Source organism: Nipponia nippon, unplaced genomic scaffold, assembly GCF_047370975.1.
Source record: "Nipponia nippon isolate SJK-2023a ecotype South Korea unplaced genomic scaffold, ASM4737097v1 scaffold_17, whole genome shotgun sequence".
Taxonomy (NCBI): Eukaryota; Metazoa; Chordata; class Aves; order Pelecaniformes; family Threskiornithidae; genus Nipponia; species Nipponia nippon.
The window spans coordinates 9,232,800-9,252,527 of record NW_028262333.1 but is presented as its reverse complement, the minus strand read 5'-3'; the positions used below and the strand labels follow the sequence as shown (position 1 = coordinate 9,252,527).

The 19,728-nt window shown below is 43.7% G+C and overlaps 1 protein-coding gene across 6 annotated transcripts in view; it reads right to left on the bottom strand.

Annotated features, from left to right (window-relative positions):
* Positions 1-14,415, bottom strand: part of RAPGEF6 (Rap guanine nucleotide exchange factor 6) — a 137,968-nt gene extending 123,553 nt beyond the window's left edge. For 2 of the 6 annotated variants that reach the window (XM_087753751.1, XM_087753756.1), the window contains exons 1-2: positions 14,031-14,414; positions 13,503-13,631 (exon numbers count right to left, since the gene is read on the bottom strand). In XM_087753751.1, coding sequence (XP_087609877.1) covers positions 13,503-13,571 — 69 coding nt within the window. In that variant the 5' untranslated portion in view covers positions 13,572-13,631; positions 14,031-14,414. Of the gene's footprint in view, positions 1-13,502; positions 13,632-14,030 lie in introns of all 6 variants that reach the window. The other 4 variants (XM_087753753.1, XM_087753752.1, XM_087753755.1 and 1 more) reach the window with 3 other exon arrangements.
* Between the last annotated feature and the right edge of the window lie 5,313 nt (positions 14,416-19,728).

Sequence of the window (19,728 nt, the reverse complement as noted above, 5' to 3'; positions counted from 1 at the left end):
GAGATCTTTCCTAATGATCACACCAGCTGGATTATGCCCCTTTACTTCTGTACTTTGACTGCCCATCAGTTAGGAGGGTCCAGCACATGCTGAAGACTCCGCCGAGCATCTTGTAAGTCACATATAACAGCATCTATGGAAGAGTTTGCTGAAGGAAGCATTACCATCCAACACAAACAGAAGCAACAAATGTATTAGACAGGAGGTCAGTAGTCTAACATTGGACTGCCAGTTTCCTTCCTACTTCACATGGGAAACAGGAACAGAAACTCCTTCTGCAACAGTTGGAAAGACCACTTCTACTTAGCCAAACCAACACAGCCTACTGTAGGCTGGATAATGTTACACAGAACCCCAAGAACATAGGGCAAAGTAAATCAGCTTTAAGTAGAACATCCTCCCCAGATAACCCGCAACATCTAGTGGCCACTGGCAAGCACAACCCTTTGCGACAAGAACATAAAAAACCTCCCAGAATCGACATTCAACAGCAGAAGTGATCCCATCAGCCTTTAATGCTAAATACACAATACAGTTTACAATGGCAGATCTCGCTCTCCAGCTCTTTCAAATGCAAATTGTCAAGGAGAAAAACATTAGAACAGCTCTGGAACTACTTCTTTGTAGGAATTCATATTTGGCCAAAAGGCCAAATTGTACCCGCCTGCAACAGAACACCACACCCCACGAATTCTTCCCCTTCAGACCAAAAGGACCAACATTTGAGGCTCATTTTTAATCAGTCTATGAAGGACAGACGGCTTAAATGTCAATGTTTTAATCAGGCACAAAAAGATCAGAAAGAGAGAATCCCTTAAGGCAGTTATTTTTGTTCTATTTGACAAGAATTTGCTAGACTCCCTTAACACGCTAAAAGATAACCAATAATTAGCAGAGCTAAGGAACCTAGAGAAACCAGATGCAGAATGTTAAATAATTTGCGCGTGCTTCCCTGAACTAAGGGTATTTCCAAAATACTGTATTGAAATCATCAAAAGAGGAAGAAGGGTGTATCCCAGTTTCATCGAACAAAGGAAAACCCTCTATATTTTAAGCCTGAGGTCACTGGAACAAGACGACCTCCTAGTTTTAGAAATAGCTTGTCTGGCAATACTAGGATGAGCAAAACTATTTTATGACACCAGCAGGCCTCTTATAAGAAAGAGCATCAGAGCTCCAGACATCCTTTACAGATCTCTTCTCCAATACACTTCTCAATGAAAACCAATTTTTGCACATGCTTGGGGGAGGGGGGAGAAACCCTGCAAACTGGAACTTTATCCAGAATGCATGGCCTCAAAAGTGGGCAGCTTCTTTGCCATTGACAAGATCACCACAAGCCACCTTTTAATGCTGAGAGACTCGTTTCCACTGAAGATTGCCAGCTCTTTACACTCTTGTGATGGGAGCATAAGCACAGTCATGGGGAAACACCAGCAGCATGTCATCTATGCTTCAAACAGCAGTACCTCAGGGATGCTTCAACAACTGCTTAAAGATATTTGGCTTCCTTCCTTTCCCCCCCTCAGCAGCAGCGCCTGGGCACAAGCAAGCAACACCCAGGCACTTTCATCCCAATTTCTTCTCCAACAGCATACGTGCAAGTTTGTTAAGACTGGGTATTATTTTGCTATTCTTATCTGCACTATAAACTGATACCCAGTTCTCATTGTGTTACACAAAGTGATGCAAGAATCAGTTTTGTCAAAATAAACGTCACAGGAAAACTCCTCTGTAACACTTATACAAAGTAAGTGTTGGTATACTACTTGAAGATATTGTCTTTTAAAAATCACTAAATTTCATATGACTACTTTTATTCAGTACGATATTTTGGGGCTTTAATACTGGTTCTATAAGGAATTTAACACCTACATGTCTTGACTGCTTGCCCTCCACCCTTTGCAGTTTTGGACAACAAAAGCAGAAAAGAAATGTATTTTTCTTCCATTTGGCAACTTTTCTGAATGACAAATGTACTCACAGTTCTCTCCCACCTCCTTGCACACCCTCTTCTCGCCCTTCTTCAGTATTCTAATATCTCCAAGGAGTTCTTATTGCAAGGTCAGAAACAAGGCACTGGGCTTGCCTTTTAGCTCATATCAACAGTTTCGTAAAACACACCCTTAGTACCTAAGAAGTCCCTGAAATTCACTGTTTAAACTCTGATAATACAATAGAAAATAGGTTTTTAGAAAAATTTTACATTACATACTTAAATTTTAATTCATCAGTGAAAACTTTTAGTTAAATTATCACTCCATGGATAAAACTAAGTGCATGACCTCACTGCATGGGGAAAGGTAATAAGGAAAAAAGGAAATACAGGAAATAAGTTCCGATAAAGAATTCCAGGACTCCATCATAATTTCTGGTTTCACTCTCAGAGCTGTCACAGCAGCCATTAAAATGAAAAACCAGTTCTTCAGGAACAGTACTTGGAAGCAAGGATAGGAAAAGTAATCTTAGAACAACAACACTTCACACGCTCCCTGGAAGATCACTGGGAAACAGCCACCCTGGTTCACTCTAACTTCATTTGCTCCTTTAACAAGGTTTAAGGTTCATGCGAAGCTGAAGTCTGTTCGGTTCTTTTCAGAAGGTAGTAAGAGCTTGATACTGGAAAGTTACAGGTACTAGGCGCCCGGTCACCAGCTCGACCTTAGCAGACTGGAGTACAAACAAGGAGACACCGCAGCCACTATCTGCTTGCTGACGCGACTACCGCGGCATGCTCGCCGGCGTGCAAGATCCCCACAGCTGTTCTGTAGCATTAGAAGTCTTCCGTGACAGCAACGTTCAGAAAATGGGAGCCATTTTTCAACCTCCTACAAGCTAAATTTACCACCACCCTATCATCACAGTTTAGTGGACTAGGCCTTGAAATATTTGATCAATAATAATGTATGACCTAGTCTGCAAAATCGCATCTGTGGAGCCCTAAATCCCGCATTTATAGTGAAGATTATCATGAAGCAAGCTGCTGTGATCTCTGCTCTTTAGTTACAGCTACTTTGGCCAACAGCTTGAAACAGATCCATAAATACTATCTATGTAAGCTTCTAGCATGCTCTCACAACCACGCAGTGAAAACAGAGAGTTTCTGTTTTACAATCACCTCCCAGATAACAAAAGCCTTGTTGACAACTATATCATCAGGCCAGAAAACCCTAGAACCACTGAATGCATCTTCTAAAGCCAGCTTCTCGGAACAAAAAATAAATAAAAAGAACGGGAAGGATGTGCATCCCTTTCAGGACATCCCGCTAGCTCCCTGAAAGCTTGCTGCTACAGAGAAAGGGTCTGCACACCGAAGCATCCGAAGGCAGATACACGACAGTGTTGCCACAGCTCATGTCAAAGCAGAGGCCACCAGAAAGACCAGCTCAAGAGACCAAGTCCCCCACCGACCACCAGAACCCCCTGCCGAGGCGAGCCATGGCATGGGAGCTCTTCCTGGGGGCTGCCGTTGAGACAGACCAAAAGTACGAGGCGGTGAGAGCTGTTTGCATGCCGCACCTCGCGGGCGGCAGCACCAGCAACGAAATCCTTCTCCAAATATAACCAGCCCTTGGCAGAGATCAGGCTGCAACACCGCATCTCCCGGTTGCGCTTTCTGAACAGAGGTGAAGGAAAGAGGAGTGAAGGGTCAGAGACTTGGGGAACAATTTGTGCTCTGAGAATAATTTCACAGGAAAACTAGGAACTTGATGTATTTTGGAGATGTTTGATTAAATATTCTTACCTACACCCAGGTTCTCAAACTCCTTTAACCAACTACCAGCACTGAATTAACAGGCACAATGCTAACGAAATCAGAGCTAGAGTATCTCTCTGTATTGGGTATATAACAGAACGAGAAGCTTAAAAACAACAAACAAAAAACACAATAAAAAAAGATCAAATCACACCTGTTAAGAGGGGTTTCAGACAAAGCTGTTCGTACACATACCAGACTGGACACATTAAAGCACAACATACTCAAGAGCATTTCTTTTAGGCCGAGGACAGCTCTTCCAGAGGGAAGGTGAGTGAAGACGTCGCCATCTGCCATCACGAACCAGGGAAGTTCCTCCCCTGGATCTGGGAGCTGAGGTCTCACAAGCACTCTCTAATCTAGTGAGCTCCGCAGCAGAACTAGCAACACAGGCCGACCACGATCATCTTTTTTCGTCCCAGATGAGATTCATACATATAAGAGCATCTTAGAATACAATTTCCTTTAAAATCCTTATTTTATATACATCTTCCAGAAAAAGATACCTAAAAATCATACACATAAGGTGTGCAATAGACACTCATACATACACACGTGCAGGCACAGAACAGTCATAGAAAGCAAGTGACACTGACACACAAATTACAAAGCCAGAATGTTTTGTTACCGCTTTTGTTGTGGCCCTACTTCCTTCAAACGAATCCCAACAAGCAGAGGCAAGTACGATTAGGCAATAGCCTCCAACTTTTTTGTGTAACTACACACAAGAGAGATACCATACGTACATTACACTTTATTAGGATGTCCAGATTCAACAACTCCAAGTTTTAGACACAAGAAGCACTTGAAGCCGCAAGACCAGGCAGCACACAACTGTGCTCATCAGCTTCATTAATATCATTCCTCAAGTCCCCCAAGGCTCAGACTTGTAGCTCTGTCTCAGCTAGACCTAACTGCACACTCTTTTCTTCAGGTAAGCTGGACTAGCAGTTTCAGATAGGAACACTACACGTTTCAAAAGGCCAAGACAATGCTTGCAGATAGCCATTCACCTGTATCCCGTAACAGAACCACATTCCTACTCACCGCTTCATTTTAATGAATCAGAATTGGAAATTACATCCAGTAGACAAACAGGGACAGTGGAACAGCTTTTCACCTTGTCATGTGTAACTTAGTGACTCACTAAGCATAAACCCTGGACTTTCTGCAAACAATGCCAATACACATCAGCCATTGTCCACAGAGTTATTAGCGCACTGTAATTTGATCTTCTCTTTAATACATCCACGTTCTGTACAGCAGGCTTTACATGAAGGTATTTGCATTAGTCATGACCCAAGAGCAGCAACTGGGAATCGAAAACGAAGCATCAAACTCAGCTGGCTCTGGCTGGCTACTGAGCAGAGCAAAACAGGTAGGAGGAGATGGCCAGGGCAGCTCATTTATAATAACCCTTCCAATTCCATACACAAAACCAAAAAGCATCACTTGTCACAGAAGCAACATCTGTACACTTCTGCTCTTACAAGGCCAAAGAGGTAAAGATAATTCACAGCACAGTATCAGCACAGGCAAAGGTCGAAGTCGAGACGCGTACCAGTGGGGACTAAGACACTTAGTTCAGAGAAGCAGGTCTGAGCGGCCACTGCAGACAAAAACTCGAAGCTCTGCCCACGCTGGGGAAAGCAGCAGCAACACAGTCCCAACGCCCCTTCACAGACTCGTATTTAAAGGAGAGGCTTTAGAAACCAGGGTGAGCATAATCAGTTTTAACACATCGCACCAAGCCAATCGTTGGGACACTTCCAGGAGTAATGCTGATTACTTTACGTCATAATGATGTAAGCACCAGGTATCTGTTTAACCAATGAAAAAGCCTTGATTGGACCTCAGCTGCCAGGGAGATCAGAAACCATAAAGTCACAGCCATTAAATGGAAGAACAGTAAGTGTGTTCCCAGGTTATTAGCACTGACTTAGGTGGCAAATAACGAATGTTCAGTCTAACTTACTTTTCTGATTTTTTTATTACAAGTTTACTTACTTTGGCGTTTCACCCAACCTGAAATGCGAAAAAGAAAATAGTTTGGGGGAGGTTATTATAATGCACTTGCAAAATTAACCCATCAGGAGAATTCATACACCTACTTCAGGGCACCGTAAGAGTCACAATATTTCTCTGTTTCCATCTGAGTTTTTTTACTCCCTTGACTCCTGTGCAAATTTTCCTTTCCAGGACAGTCTTCAACATCCTTACCCACAATACGGGTTAACACAGACACAGACTCTAAAAACAAAAACTCACCTGCCCAGCAACATTCATGCTATTTTCTCTGCTTGTTTAATATTAAATTTTTTGAACAAGCAAACTTCATTAGACTCTAAATTTAAGAAAAATCTATTTGTCAATGACACTTCAATAAAGCCAGTATATGTACTCGGAGCTAAAACAGTGCCCTGAAACCTGATTTATTTGGTTGGAACCAGGAATCTATATCTGACTGAACTCAACAGGCCTTAACTGTTAAGAAAGCTGGAAAAAAATATTTATTTCTGCGAACCACTAGCAAAGTTTCCTTGCAGGTACTCCAGACAGACAACAGCTGCAGAACAGCCAAACCAGAAGCTCTTCTCTTGAACACGGTACCTTGTCCAAGGCTCAACATAAAGTTATTTGTGTCTCCCAGACATAAATAATCAAAAGACTAATACGAGCAAGGCATTCAGTCTTGCTGCTGAAAGCACAACAAAAATAAGCTCAAAAAAATGGTCAAAAACAAACAAAAAATCCCTCCCAAGACAGACATTGAAGCTCTTACAGCTGAATATTTACATATATTAACATTTGGTTAAAAACTGGTAAATGCTCCAATATTGTATTTTGGTTCATTTGAAACAACAGATGGTTTTTATTTTTTAAGTGCAACTAATTTAGGATTGATTTAAGCTTCAGAAAGTGTGTTGTACTTAAGGTTCCAACTAGTGATAATCTGAATTATCTGGGTACTGAAACGTATGCCAGGTTGTTGTGTACTTCTGGCCAAGAAACAGGCAAATTGACTGCACGTCACAAGCACGGAGCCGTGTCCACATGGCAATGAAAACAACTGTAGTAAAATAACCAAATATCACTGATTTTAAGTCAGATTTTGTGAATTCAAAGTCAATCCTACGATCAGCCACAGATTAATAATGCAAAAGGAGGTTAATTTTAATTACCCAAAAGAGAGATTTGACCCTGTCCATTCTTGGGGAGGGGGACACCACATTTTACTTCCACCGGTTTCCCAGGGATGCTTGTGAGACTGATCTTTTATTAAAAGATTGAGACGCATCTATCAAAGAACATCATTCTTGATCATCTCAGAAAACAAGGTGCAAATACAAAGTTCACGAAAATGAATTATCAAGAAGCATTTTAGTGAGGTAGTACAAGACTTTGCATGCTTGGCTTTTTTTATTACAGGAAAACCACAGGTCTAATTGAGATGAAGACTCACGATACTACACTCTATTAAGAAATAGAATAAGAGAAAACTACCCACCCAAAGCACTCTTACAGGACAAAATAGGGGAAAACGTAAGCACTAAAAATTTCCTAACTCATCAAGCTGGCAGCTGAAGAGACGCAGCTCTCCCAAAGCTCCGAGGCTTGTCGGACAATCCTCCAGTTTTGTCAACGCTGTATTTATCATGAGCTTAAATACATTAATTTAATGAGCAGCTTGGGAAGAAAATGTGTTTTTGTTTTACCTTCAACTGAAAGCTATGTGGCAGGGAAGCACAGGAGGAAGGGAGAAGGTTTATTACTGTTTCATTAAAAGTAATAAAGAATTTCAGGACCTGCTTCATTAACAAAGAAACTATATTCTGCTTGTGAATAAGACTCAAACAATCTTAAGAGCTGTCAACCACCAATACGATACTCACCATGTCACTCCTCAGGTACTAATGTCCTGAACTTTAATTTTACTAGACAGCTATAAAAAGAAAGGTTTACAACACATTTTATTTAAAGAAACTAATCTAATATTTAAGAAAACCTCACAATTCTACATCTTTTCTAGTCTTAAAAGATGCTGGTAGAATATGGTGTCAACAAGGAAGCCCATAGGACTGGAGTGCACGCACTCTCAAGTCCTTCTCTAAAATTGTAGTTAGTCAACGTTTTTGCTAATAAAACAACCGATTTTTCTGCATTTGATTTTTTGGTCATACAGAACGAAAATAAAACTCTATCTGTCACCTTCACAGGACTGCTTATAAAGTATTCATAATTATATTACAAGGTTTTATGTCCTTGTAACTGTAAATAACAATTGTTGTCATATGAATACAGAAAGGCAATCTGCATAAGGTACACAACGACCCAGCCAGGAATTTATTAGTAGTAAATTGCGGGCATGTCAGTACGTGTTCACAACCACTCTGGTTATCACCCAGTGATAACCAATACATCAACTTTAAAGGTCTCTTCCAACTTCCAAGCACAGCCACATGCAAAGGTGGAACCAAGCCTCTGCAGTGTAAGGGATAAAAGTTACGTAGCACTGGTCAGTTCTTCTTTGAGATACAGTTCGGGGAGGCCCTCTGGCAAAGACACCGAAGCACAGAGCTACAGAACAATCTCGAGTATTTTACACTAGGTAACTGCTGGTCATCTTCAGTTTGAGCTCCAGAACTGTTACTGACATGACAAAGTCTTAGAAAGCATCAGCTATAAAAGAATATATCACTAACAAAAAAATGGGAATGAAAAATGTAAGACAGAGGTTAGGGAGTAGAAAATTATGGTAGGAGTCAGGTTTCCATCACTCCTCTTTCCCTGTTTTGGAGGCCCACATGCTAACAGTAAGGAATTTTTATTAAATACAAACCAGCATCTGCAACTTCATTTAATACAAATTTCTTTTCAGCTTTAAGATAACTGCAAGCGTCTAGATTTTTGTAGTGATTCTACAATTCTGATTATATTAAATGGCTATCCAAAACCAACACCATTGTTACATTAACACTGCTAAAAGCGCACTGCAAACTACAGAAACAATGGATTTTAACAAAGGCTAATCCCCCGTTTCACCTACTGAGTTTACAGAAAATTATTAAAAGGATGAAAAAACCCACTTCAAAATACCAGTTATTTCTGGAAACAAGAAGCAGATGTTCTCCTCTGTTTGGCTCAGCTGTGCTACAGTACAAGAGTGCCTTTGTTATGCTGTCAGCAATAATTTATTTTATTTATTACAGTTATTTTATAATGCCCATCAATGTACTATTTGTGAATGATTTAGACTCATGCACATCTATTTCTCAATATATTAAGCCGTCAAGAAGCATCACATACACACTCCAAATAGCAGACCCTGTTATGACACCATAGTGCAAATTAGGTTTTTTCTCTTCCCACTGTATTAATAAAAAGGGAACGGGAAGAGAAGGAGGAGTTAGTATCGCCAAATAAAGTTGAATTAACATGAATTGAGAATTACTGAAACAAGACAAAGTTAGGAAAATACAAGAGCTTAGAGTATAAAAATAAACTCTAACTCTTTGAAGTCCAATAAAGGCAAAGCTTACTGAATCACGGAAAGGAAATACTGTCTAGAACAAAGTCATGAAGAACTAAAAGGAGACTATGTTGGGAAAAGGATCCATTAAAAATGGAAGAGAGCATGCTCACGGGGGGGTCAGGGCGGGGGGGGAAGGAGCATAATCATTTGCTGTTTTGCCCCATCAGCCACCAAGACCTTATCTGCGGTAGGCACTAAACTACTGCCAAAAAACTAACATCACAGCCTTTGTATGGATCTGATAAGGAATTCTGGGCCTCAAAAAATTAAACCTTTAATGAGAGAGCATACACACTGGCATAAACATTCCCTCCTACTGCTTTGAACAGACAATTTCCTTCTATTAAAATATTCCCAAATTACTAATTTAATATCCCCACCTGTGACACAAGGAACAGGCAGGATGATGTGCAAGACAAAGCTAAAACACTGCACGGAAGTACGTAAATCCCATATTCCCAACCTGCAAGAACTGGAGGATCTGCGTGTATAAATACGCACACATTTAACACCACACAGACAACAGCATAACCCTGGAAGACAAATGCAGATATTAAAATATTAAACAAGGGTATGAAATCCTGTAGTTTAAATATAGGTATGAATTTTCTTTTTAAGTGATTAAGTGTCCAATTTCTGCAAAGGTTTCCTCTATCTGACAAGCCAGTGAGCACAGAAGAGAAAATTTGTTGGGATAATCTGTTATCAAAACTAACATCTGACAGAACCCTCACAAATTCTGCACTTTCAGGCTGAACCCGAGAGACAGACAGACTAATACACAGTGTCAGTAGACAGTCACAGTCAATCTACGTGACGAACGAGTCTTAAGTTTTACAGAAGTGGGACTCGCATCCTAGAGTGGCAATCTGCCACATACACAGGTATCAGTCCACAAGCAAACACTGAAAGACTTTCCACAAGAAAGGCCAGCTTGCATCATGTATCTGTACAATTTTATGACGCACCAGGGCAGAGGGGAAAAAGAAAAGAAAAGAAAGAAAAAAAATCAAAAGATTTCCCAGCCTTGGGTAGTACCAAAGAAAGTTTCTAAACGGAGTAACAGAACAGCAATTACACAAAAATGTATACATCATTAAATGTTAGCTACAATCTCTAGGAGTTCATCAAAATAATTCCCCCCACCAAATAAATCAAAGATTATAACACATGAAATACCTGAGCAACCACCACCAAAAAAAAAAAATCAAGTGCGTACATGTCTCATATGCATAACTTATACACTTTAACAATTAGCAAACATTGGAATGTTACCACAACACTGAAAACTTGCCCTAACAGAGATTTTTCCAAACAAAAATATTTGTAACATCAAGAATTAGAATTTTTACTTGAGCAAGCCATCGAGACAATTCCCCAAAATAAGTAATTATAAAAATATTTTAATATCTCCCTGCTTAGTTCCTTAGATCCTACAAATTAAAACATTTTGTCAAGAAAAAGTCCTAAAAATCAAAATCATATGGATAATCGTACCACTCACAAGCAAAATTTGATGTGTGGATTATTTATCCATATTTTTCCAGAGACTGCCGTACAGATGATAGTTATGAAGCACCAGACCATGCTACTAATCAGTGCAGCCCCAACCCTGTAATTTGTAGATGCCCAGGTAAACTGCTCGTATAAGCTGCAGCATCAGAAATAGAGAGGGGCGCAGAAAGGGACTGAAAGCGACCGAAACCCATGTGGTCAAGCAGCTGTGGCTCATCATCAAATACCAATCATGGTTTAGGGAATTTTGGGGGTTTTCCTATACAAAAATGCAGTCAAAGTGCACGAGCAGCCCCATGCAGCTGATTTCATGTGGGAGGAGCTGATGACACCTTTCTACAAGAGTAGGAGGGGAGAAATGAAGCCACACTTTTTGTCCATGAACAACTGGATACTTTAAGACAGGAGTCACCAGCTTGTACACCCTGCGCAGGGACACCCGAAACTGGGGTCTGACCCTAATGGCTGCACTAAGCAGGTTTCGACTTCCCTGACCTAAGTTTTGCTCCCTATAGATGAAAGTTGACAAGTCAGAATGCTCAGAACGATTTCAAAAAAAAAAAAAAAAAAAAAAAATTACATGGCAATTGGTGCTCTGGTTTCCTTATCACCCTATATCCATCTGTCATCACATCTCAGAGCATACGCTTGGGAAATCTGGCAGAGCGCGGCCACACTGGGGAGGTTCAGTTTTTTGCTTTGTGTCTGAACAGGTAGTACGGGATCCAGAAAGGGGACCCCCAAATACACTGTGCTATTGAAATAGGAAGTGCTTTTCTTGAAATCAGGTTAGTTTTTAAATGTATATAAACAAAAGTACCCCAAGAAAACAAAAGTATTTGACTGTAATTATCCACTCGGCAACAGGCAACAAGAACAGAGGCCTCAATCCTGCCAAGTTTTAAGTACATGTTCAACTTTAATCATGAGTAGTCTCACTGTGCAGTGTCTCTAAATGCCTGCCAAAAAAGGGCCAGATGAACAAGGGAATTAAGATTTTATTTTTTTTTAAATCATTTTAGAGGTGCTATTAGTTAGATTAACAAAGATGAGGGGTTGTTTTTTTTCCACAATTGAGATACCTTGGCAAATTCAAACCTGCACACAACCCTGATGTCAGTCTCAATGGGAATCTACACAGATCCACATGAACACACAATCATGGTCCAGTGCAGTTGCACATCATGATATCTGACAATTTAACATTACAAGGTTAAGCAAAATATTTATTCTAAAGCAGTTTTAGTCAAAATAAGGTGACAATCCTAAAGAATTCCAAGACAATTGCTGGGGGGGGGGGGGGGGAGAATTGGGGATGCTTTTTAAAAAAAAAAAAAGAAGAAAGAAAAAAAAAAAGGAACAAAAAGCCCTACACAGCTGTGAGACGGCGGTATGGCAAGAAGCGGCAGTGGGCAGATGTTTTGGGCCAGGCCAGATTACCTGTTCCCCAAAGTCAAACCCACGATGAGCCAGCACGGCATGCTAGCTCATGAATGACACTTCTGTGATGAACCCAGTTGCCCAACACTGCAAACCACACCAGCAAAGGAATTTTCCTAACTGAAGACTACAGCTGAAGAGAAAGAAAGAAAGGTCTGAAGCAGGAGTAGAGCGATAAAAATAAGAAAACAGAAAGAACAGAGAGATTGCCTCATCATTAATTTAGGGAGTAGAGACACAAGGAGGAATGTGTAAGATATCCCAAGGCAAGTGAACATTGGGACTGAACATGTGTATTTCACTCGCAAGACTGACTCGAAGGGGAACTGGGGTCTCTGTCCTGCTAGGAGGTACTCCGAAGCAGGCTCTGCAGCAGTTCTCCCTGAGAAACCTTTTGATTATTAACTTATAAGGAAGACCAGGCAGGACATTCTGCTCTCCCATCAAGTACCAAGGGAGAACAGATGTTTCCCGGTCTCAAAGGGACAAACTCAAGAGCGTATCATTTCATACCACTAATTCTTGAGCAAATAAAAAAAGAAAAAAAATCACAGCAAGGGAAACAAGTAAAAAAAGGGTAGGGTAAGCAAGCAAACTCCAATCAGCCTTTCAGTGAAATGCAAATGCTATCAAAAATATTTCATTATTAAATTAATGCTCCATGACATTACTGTTCCCAAAAATACATGGCTGATTACAGACTAGCTTGTAGGGAAGGGACAGGGAAGGCAGTTAATTGGAAAAGATGTTTTATTGTAGCTAACCAGCCTTGCACATTTCTACACTCCCACTCACTGGAGAAACATCTCTTTATGAAGTCTGTGAAGCATAATTAGTTTGATTTTGTTTAAATCTGCATCACTGTACAAGGTAAGCAAAGTCTTTCAGCTCACTAACTTTTCCCAGAAGTTTTGCATCACTGAAATATGCATAACTTCAGTTTTCAGTGATCTACCTCTTCTTCTTCCTACGGCTTACTTGAAGTAGTTCATAAAGTGCCTTATATCTACATCCAGCGTGTTACTGGGTGTTTAAAACACTGTCGGTCTCGAGAGGTCCAACTTCGGAAAGCAAAAATAAATAAATAACCAAACTCTACACAGAAGAAGTTTGCGAGCGCCAGCCTGCTCATGTGCAGCACGCAAACACCACGAACCACGCACCGAGCAGAAAGCCTGTCGGAATACAGATTTACGCAAAGGAAAAAGAAAAAAGAAATAAAAAGACCCAACGGGGAAGGAGCTGCAGTTCCCTTACCTCCGGAGTCCTTTCTGCTGGTTTCTTTCGCAAAGCCTGTTTAATCTTGGGGTCCACAGGAGAGGTCATTCTATTACCCTGCTCCTCCAGGTCCGTAACTCCTCAGAAATAGCTGGCGGGGGGCGATGCCTCCAGGCGAGCAGGGAACACGAAACAACACAACGCGATCAGCCGAGGCTCCCGCCCGGGCTCCGCTGCCGCCGCCCTCCCGCTCGGCAGCGCCGGCGCGGCCCCGGCGCGGCCCCGGCGCGGAGCCCAGCGCGGCCCGGCCCGGCCCCGTCGCCACGGGCGGCCCCTCTCGCCGCTGCCCCGTGGCGGGGCGAGGACGCGCCCCGAAACTTTCCCCTTACCGGGGGCCCGGGGAGGCCGCGCCGCCTCGCACGCCGCCGCGGGGCAGGCGGCGGGCCCGGGCGGGGAGGGGAGGAGAGCGGAGAAGGCCGAGGCGGGAGAGGGGACCGGGGCCGGGGCGGGCAGGGCAGGCCCCGGGCCGGGGCGGGCGCGGTGCCCGCTGCCGGGCTGGCTGCTCACCAGGCGGGCGGCTCCTCCGCGGCGCCTCCGGCTGCCGGCTCAGCAGCGGCGAGCGGGGCAGGTGGCGCCGGCTCCCGCCGCCGCGTTCCCCCGGCGGCCGGCGCCGCTCCCCATCGCGCGGGCCCAGGCGGTGGCGCGGCCCCGCCGTGAGGAGAAGTGCGCGCGGGCTGCGGGAAGTTACCGGCCGGAGCGGGACTCCCTGCTCCCGCCCGCTCCCCGCGCGCTCGGCCCCTACGCCGAGCGGCTCCGCCCGCCGCAGCCGCACAAAGCGACGCGGGCGGGCGAGGAGTTTCGCGACTCGGCGCCACAGGCTCCTTCGCCTCGCCCCGCGCCCGCAGCCTGGCCCGCTCCTCCCCTCAGGCCGCCAGCAGCCACCACCGCCGTCCCGGCCCCCCTCACCCACTACACATTCTCCCCCCCCCCCCAGACAGAAAAGTGCGAGAGCGGGCTCTTTAACCCAGAAAATCAGTAAGAAGGGCGAGGGGCGGGGCGGAGGGAAGGGCTAGGCTGGGGCGAGCACCGCCCCCCACCCGCGGTGGGGCGGGCCAAAGAGGGAAGGCTCGCGAGGGTTGGGAGGGGCGCGGCGCATGCGCGCTGGCGGGGGGCGGGGCCTGGCGGGGGATACCCCGAGGGCTGGCGCGGCGGGAGGGGCCGTCGGCCCCGTCAATGGGCCCCGTCAGTGGGCCCCGTCAGTGGGCCCCGCCGCCCGGCCCCGCGGGGCGGGGAAGAGCGCAGCGGAGCGCACCCCGCCGGAGCCCGGGGCGCCGGCTGCCGCTTAGCGCGGGCCGCGGTCAGGGGCAGCCGGTGGCCGTTCCAGCGCGGCCCGGCCGGCGCCGGGTGTCGCCGCGCCCTCCTTCCCCTCACACGCTGCCGCCCCCGGGCAGCCACCGAGTTTCCCCTAAAAACACCTTTTGTTGCGCCTTTGCACCCGAAATAGCTCATTTTCTGCATTGCCTGCATTTCGACATCCAATCGGACGTACTCCTCCAGCTAGAGTTTCCATGGGCAGGGATCGCTTTCTTGCCATGACGCCAAAGGCTGGGATGTCGTTTCTTCACCGCTAGCCCTGCACTGCGTGCGTTCCCACCTTCTCCTCACAATTACAGTTCATAGAATATTTACCTTATTGATTCCTGAGCTTCTGAAGGTCCGGGCCCGCAGCTGTGGGGCTCAGGGTCCCGGAGGCGTGACCCCGTCCCTGCTTTGCCCACCGAGGCCCCGCGGGCGCGGGTTTGCCGGCGCGAGGGCGAAGAGACCGAGCACCGAATTGGGATCTCGGCCTTAAATAAAAAGCAGTTGCACGGCTCAGAAGCATCGTGGGGTTGTTACAAAGTGGACCTGGGCTGGTTCCCGCATCCTCCCCAGACCTGCGTTCCCAGCGAGGACAGCCCCTCGGGGACGCCAGGGAACATGCCTCGGAGGATTTCCTTCCTTACACCGAGTCCAATTTTGTAAATTTATGAGATCAAAGCTGTGCAGGCACACAACTTGTGTTTGTCCTTTCCTTCCTAACAAACAAGAGTGTTTTTGTTTCTTCCCTTTCTCCAGCTATTCCTTCCCGTTCTCTTTACCACTTGCCCTTTACGGCACAATTGTCTTTCTTGTACTGAAGGACTTTACTGGCCATTCCAAGTTGCTTTATAATATTTCTAGTGTTTCCTTCAAAGAAAAATCTGAGGAAATTTGACATTTCCTCAACTGTAGACTTTTTTTGGTGCTGCGCCTAGTATCATTGCAGGCACAACAACAGTGGAATGGACAGCCTGGATCTTAAAAGCAACTACTCGTAATATCACAAAGTCATTACGCTGCCGCCACTAGAGAGACAATATAAGATGCTCTCAAAAATGACAATCAGCTACGGACACCGTTTCAATCCCATAAAGTCTATCAAGACAACTTTTTTTTTCTTTATTTTGAACTTCCGTGGTAAAATTAACATTTCCGAATATCATGTCTATTATTGTTCCAAAGGTCAGAAGTTTGTACTAGTTATTTGGCAGAACATGTTATCCTTTTTCAACTTTAGTACACAAAATATTATTTCCACTAGTGTGGGAATCTTCTGAGATTCCCTGCCAGGAACCCAAATCGAAAAGCTGGAGATCAAAAGTTCTCCTGAGCAACTGAGGAGAAGCAAGTAGGAAAGAACTGAAGCATGAATCCCTCTTTATTAAGAGATTCTTTTTGTCTTATTTTTTCCTTCATGATTTGTTTTCTTTTTCTTTTTTTTCCCAGAGATGTAATAGCAAATCAAGTGATTTTTCTTTATCAGCTCAGTTTATAGTTAAAGATCATGTAAAAGATTAGCCGATACTCCTCAAGTGCAGGTGGCTGGAAAAAACTTAATGGAAGACTAGAATAAAAAGCATAACTGAAATCTGTGCTATGACAGTTCTCATGGATCTGTAATGATTTAAATCCTAATCTCATTTTTTTAGAAGGTAACTTATTCTACCACCTATTCTAGCTGTTCAGCATTGCTGCAATCAAAATAACGCCGAAGTGGGCACTCAACATGGGAATAAAATTAGTAGCCTAAGAATTCTTTTTTCTTTTGCACACAAATTATCTTACTTATTGTACATCAGCCAACAGACACGCATCGAGCGGTAAGGCAGACAGAGGTAGTCAATAGGAACCAAAGCTGCTATTCCAATTTAATTGCTTGGCTCAACTGATCTGTGAAACAAGACTTTCCTCACTCCAAAAATACCTGAATTTGGATAGGTAATGGCTCTAATAGCTGCAATTATTCCAGGGGCTATTTTCGCTGTCAAGTTTATTTTCCCAAATATCTGGAGAACAATGGAAACGAGTGTCATGATCCTAACTGCTTACTGGTGTTACAACCCATGTCTCCACACGGTAAAGCCCATGTAGTTAAACACAATTAAGAAGCTTTCACAAGTGAGTAATTTCAGGGCTGGGATTAAAGGATGTGGCCAAGCAGGATGCCTATTGTCTGTGGGGAGGGAAAATTTGCTTCCCTTTTGTCTGGATTGGATCACTCTGCCTGCATAAAGCAACATTATTTTTCAGGTAGTTTTTTATTTATTGAAAAATAACAATATCTGTCGTCTTACATATAAGAATCGAAGGTGTCTTGCTATTTAGACAGATGAGTTGCAATCTCAGGAGATTAAACGTTTCTGCTTCAAACATCCGTGAACTGGAGAAGATCGGCTGAATTACGAGTCCATCTATCTCCTCCTCCCGGTATGTTCCTTCAATTGTTCAGGTTCACTGACACTCCCAAAGACGGCTTTTAATCTCACGCCTTTCACCACCATGTGCACATCCCAGATTCTTCAGGGTAAAACTCAACTTCCTCACCTCTCCCAGTGGGAAAGACACACAATCATCATACACCGAAATATTCTTTACTTGTATTTTTATCTATTCTCTATATTTCTTGTTCCCTTGAGTTTTATTACAGTCTGGCAATTTCCTTCCTCTCGTTCTCCAATATGACTGTTAGGCTATTGTTTTTGATTTCTTAGCGTTGGAAAAAAAAAAATCCCCTTCAGAGGTTCATTCACATCATTGGCAATGACTACTAGCTAAGTAGGTGGTTAACACGCCACAAGGAAGACGTACAAACTAATTCTCTGCCTGAGTAGAAGAAAACAAAATGTTCTGGGATCCCCCAACGGGAAGAATCTCTTCAGACTGTTTTACCATATATGCTTATTCTGATGATTAACTTCCCGAGTAGAACATATTTGTGACGGTTCAGTAAAAGTGTGTGAAATCAGGGAGGCAAAGGGATAATTAGTAATTCTATGCAAGTACACCTTTTGCAGGAGAGTTATATTTTTGCAAATGGCACAACACTGATCAGGTACTCAGATAAGAAGACTGATCTCCTGCCCAAAACAGCATTTTGCAGCTCAAAATTTCAATTTCTGAATTTATGTCCCAGAAAATGTAAAATACCAAATTATTTTTGCAAAATCAAAACGAGAATGAAATGGTCATTTTGTATTGTACCACTAATTTTGCTCCTGCTGAGGCAAAGTTCCCCACTGTGCACATTCCTAGAGTTTCGGTGTAACAGTAAAATGTAGAAATGAAGCATGACAATTGTGAGATCGTTATCTTTCTGCTGTATCATAATAAAATTTTTAAAACTGAAAACCCATCTTTGCTCTCTTTAACTCAAGACTAGCATGGCTTTCCTTCCACGTACAGATTTTTCCTGAAGGGTAAAACTAGAAAGCCATGCACACATAAGCAATTACGGAGGTCATCGTGACAGTCAGACCCTTATTTTTCAGCCTTAATCAACAAGACTGAAACAAATGGGAAGCCTAACAACTTTTAAATGCAGGGTTACAATGCTTTCTCTACTTATGCTTTACCTTCATTCAGCAGCAATTTTCCTTGCCCTGTCACACATCTTTGATGGTCTCTAATGTGCTGAGTGCTGGTGTGAATGTACTGTGAATACAGTGAGCCTTAAGATTGAAAGGTCTTAAGACTATATTAACATGCAAAGAGGGGGGATGACAAGCCCCAGCTGCTCCCTGGAGCAGACTGAACCATAGCTGGAGAGATTAACCATTTCCTACGCCTCAGCTCCCGACTGAAGGGAACCTCTCCTCTCAACTGAGGCCGCTTTATGGGATGTCCACAGGAAAGGCTTCATGGAGGGCAGGGAGAAGTTCTGAAATAACAAATATTTCATTCCTGAGGATGCATAGCAGGTTAGGAACATTGCACCCTGGCCACCGTGTCAGGTAATGCCTGGCCAGTCATGCACCGGACCGCTTCTGGAGTCCTCGTTCCCAAGTTAGGAGCAATCTGCTAAAGCAAACAGTGAATTAGGTTATTTGCTATTCATTTACAAAGGTTTCTATGAAAACAAAGACGTGCATTGATACGGACTCTCTGAAAGTTGCCACTGAGGACAGTGAGAGCTATTTATATTGCAAACAGCACTGGCTGTCCCGTGATGCTTGCACGTCTGTTCTCATCTACCTCATTTCCCCTCCGTGTCCAAATGTGAAAAGACACGTATCCAGAAGGGCATTCCTCTCCCTCACCGGCTGCTGAGTGACTCGAAAGGTGCAGCTGAAGCGAGGAATGGCTCTCTGCCCGTCCTGCGCCTGCCGCCGCCCTGCCACCGAATTACCAGGCTCTGCTGAATGTGAGTGAGTGGGATGAGGAGTGCAAGGACTCCTGCCAAGTCACCAGAGCATCCAGTCTGCCCCAGGCACGGTATAGTGTGCAACATTATCAAAAGTGGCTGATAAAACAGAACAAGAACTGACAAAACCATTCAAAATTGTTATAAAATACCATCGAAAATAAAACCAGCTGGTTTGCGTAAAGCCAGTTCTTGCCCCAAACAGACACACACTCCACAACGGAACAGCTCTGTCTTTCTGTCTGAAACAGGATCTTTTATCAAATGGTTTGTCTGTCTTCTGCCATTTTACTCTTACTACACACAATCTACAGATACTTGATTCCAGCCCCAGCACTTTGTTGGCAAAAGCTAAAAGAGCATATGGACCTGTCTAGATATTGGAGGTATCCAGCAACAGTATACAGATGTCCAAGCTCTAGCCTGAAAAAAATAGAGATGGGGGTGGTGGGGGAAAACCTGCCTTGACAGGAGGCAATCTGGAGTCTAGTGACTACCCCATTTGCATTTTCTTTGGTGTTATAATCAGGTTAAAACATTAGCTGA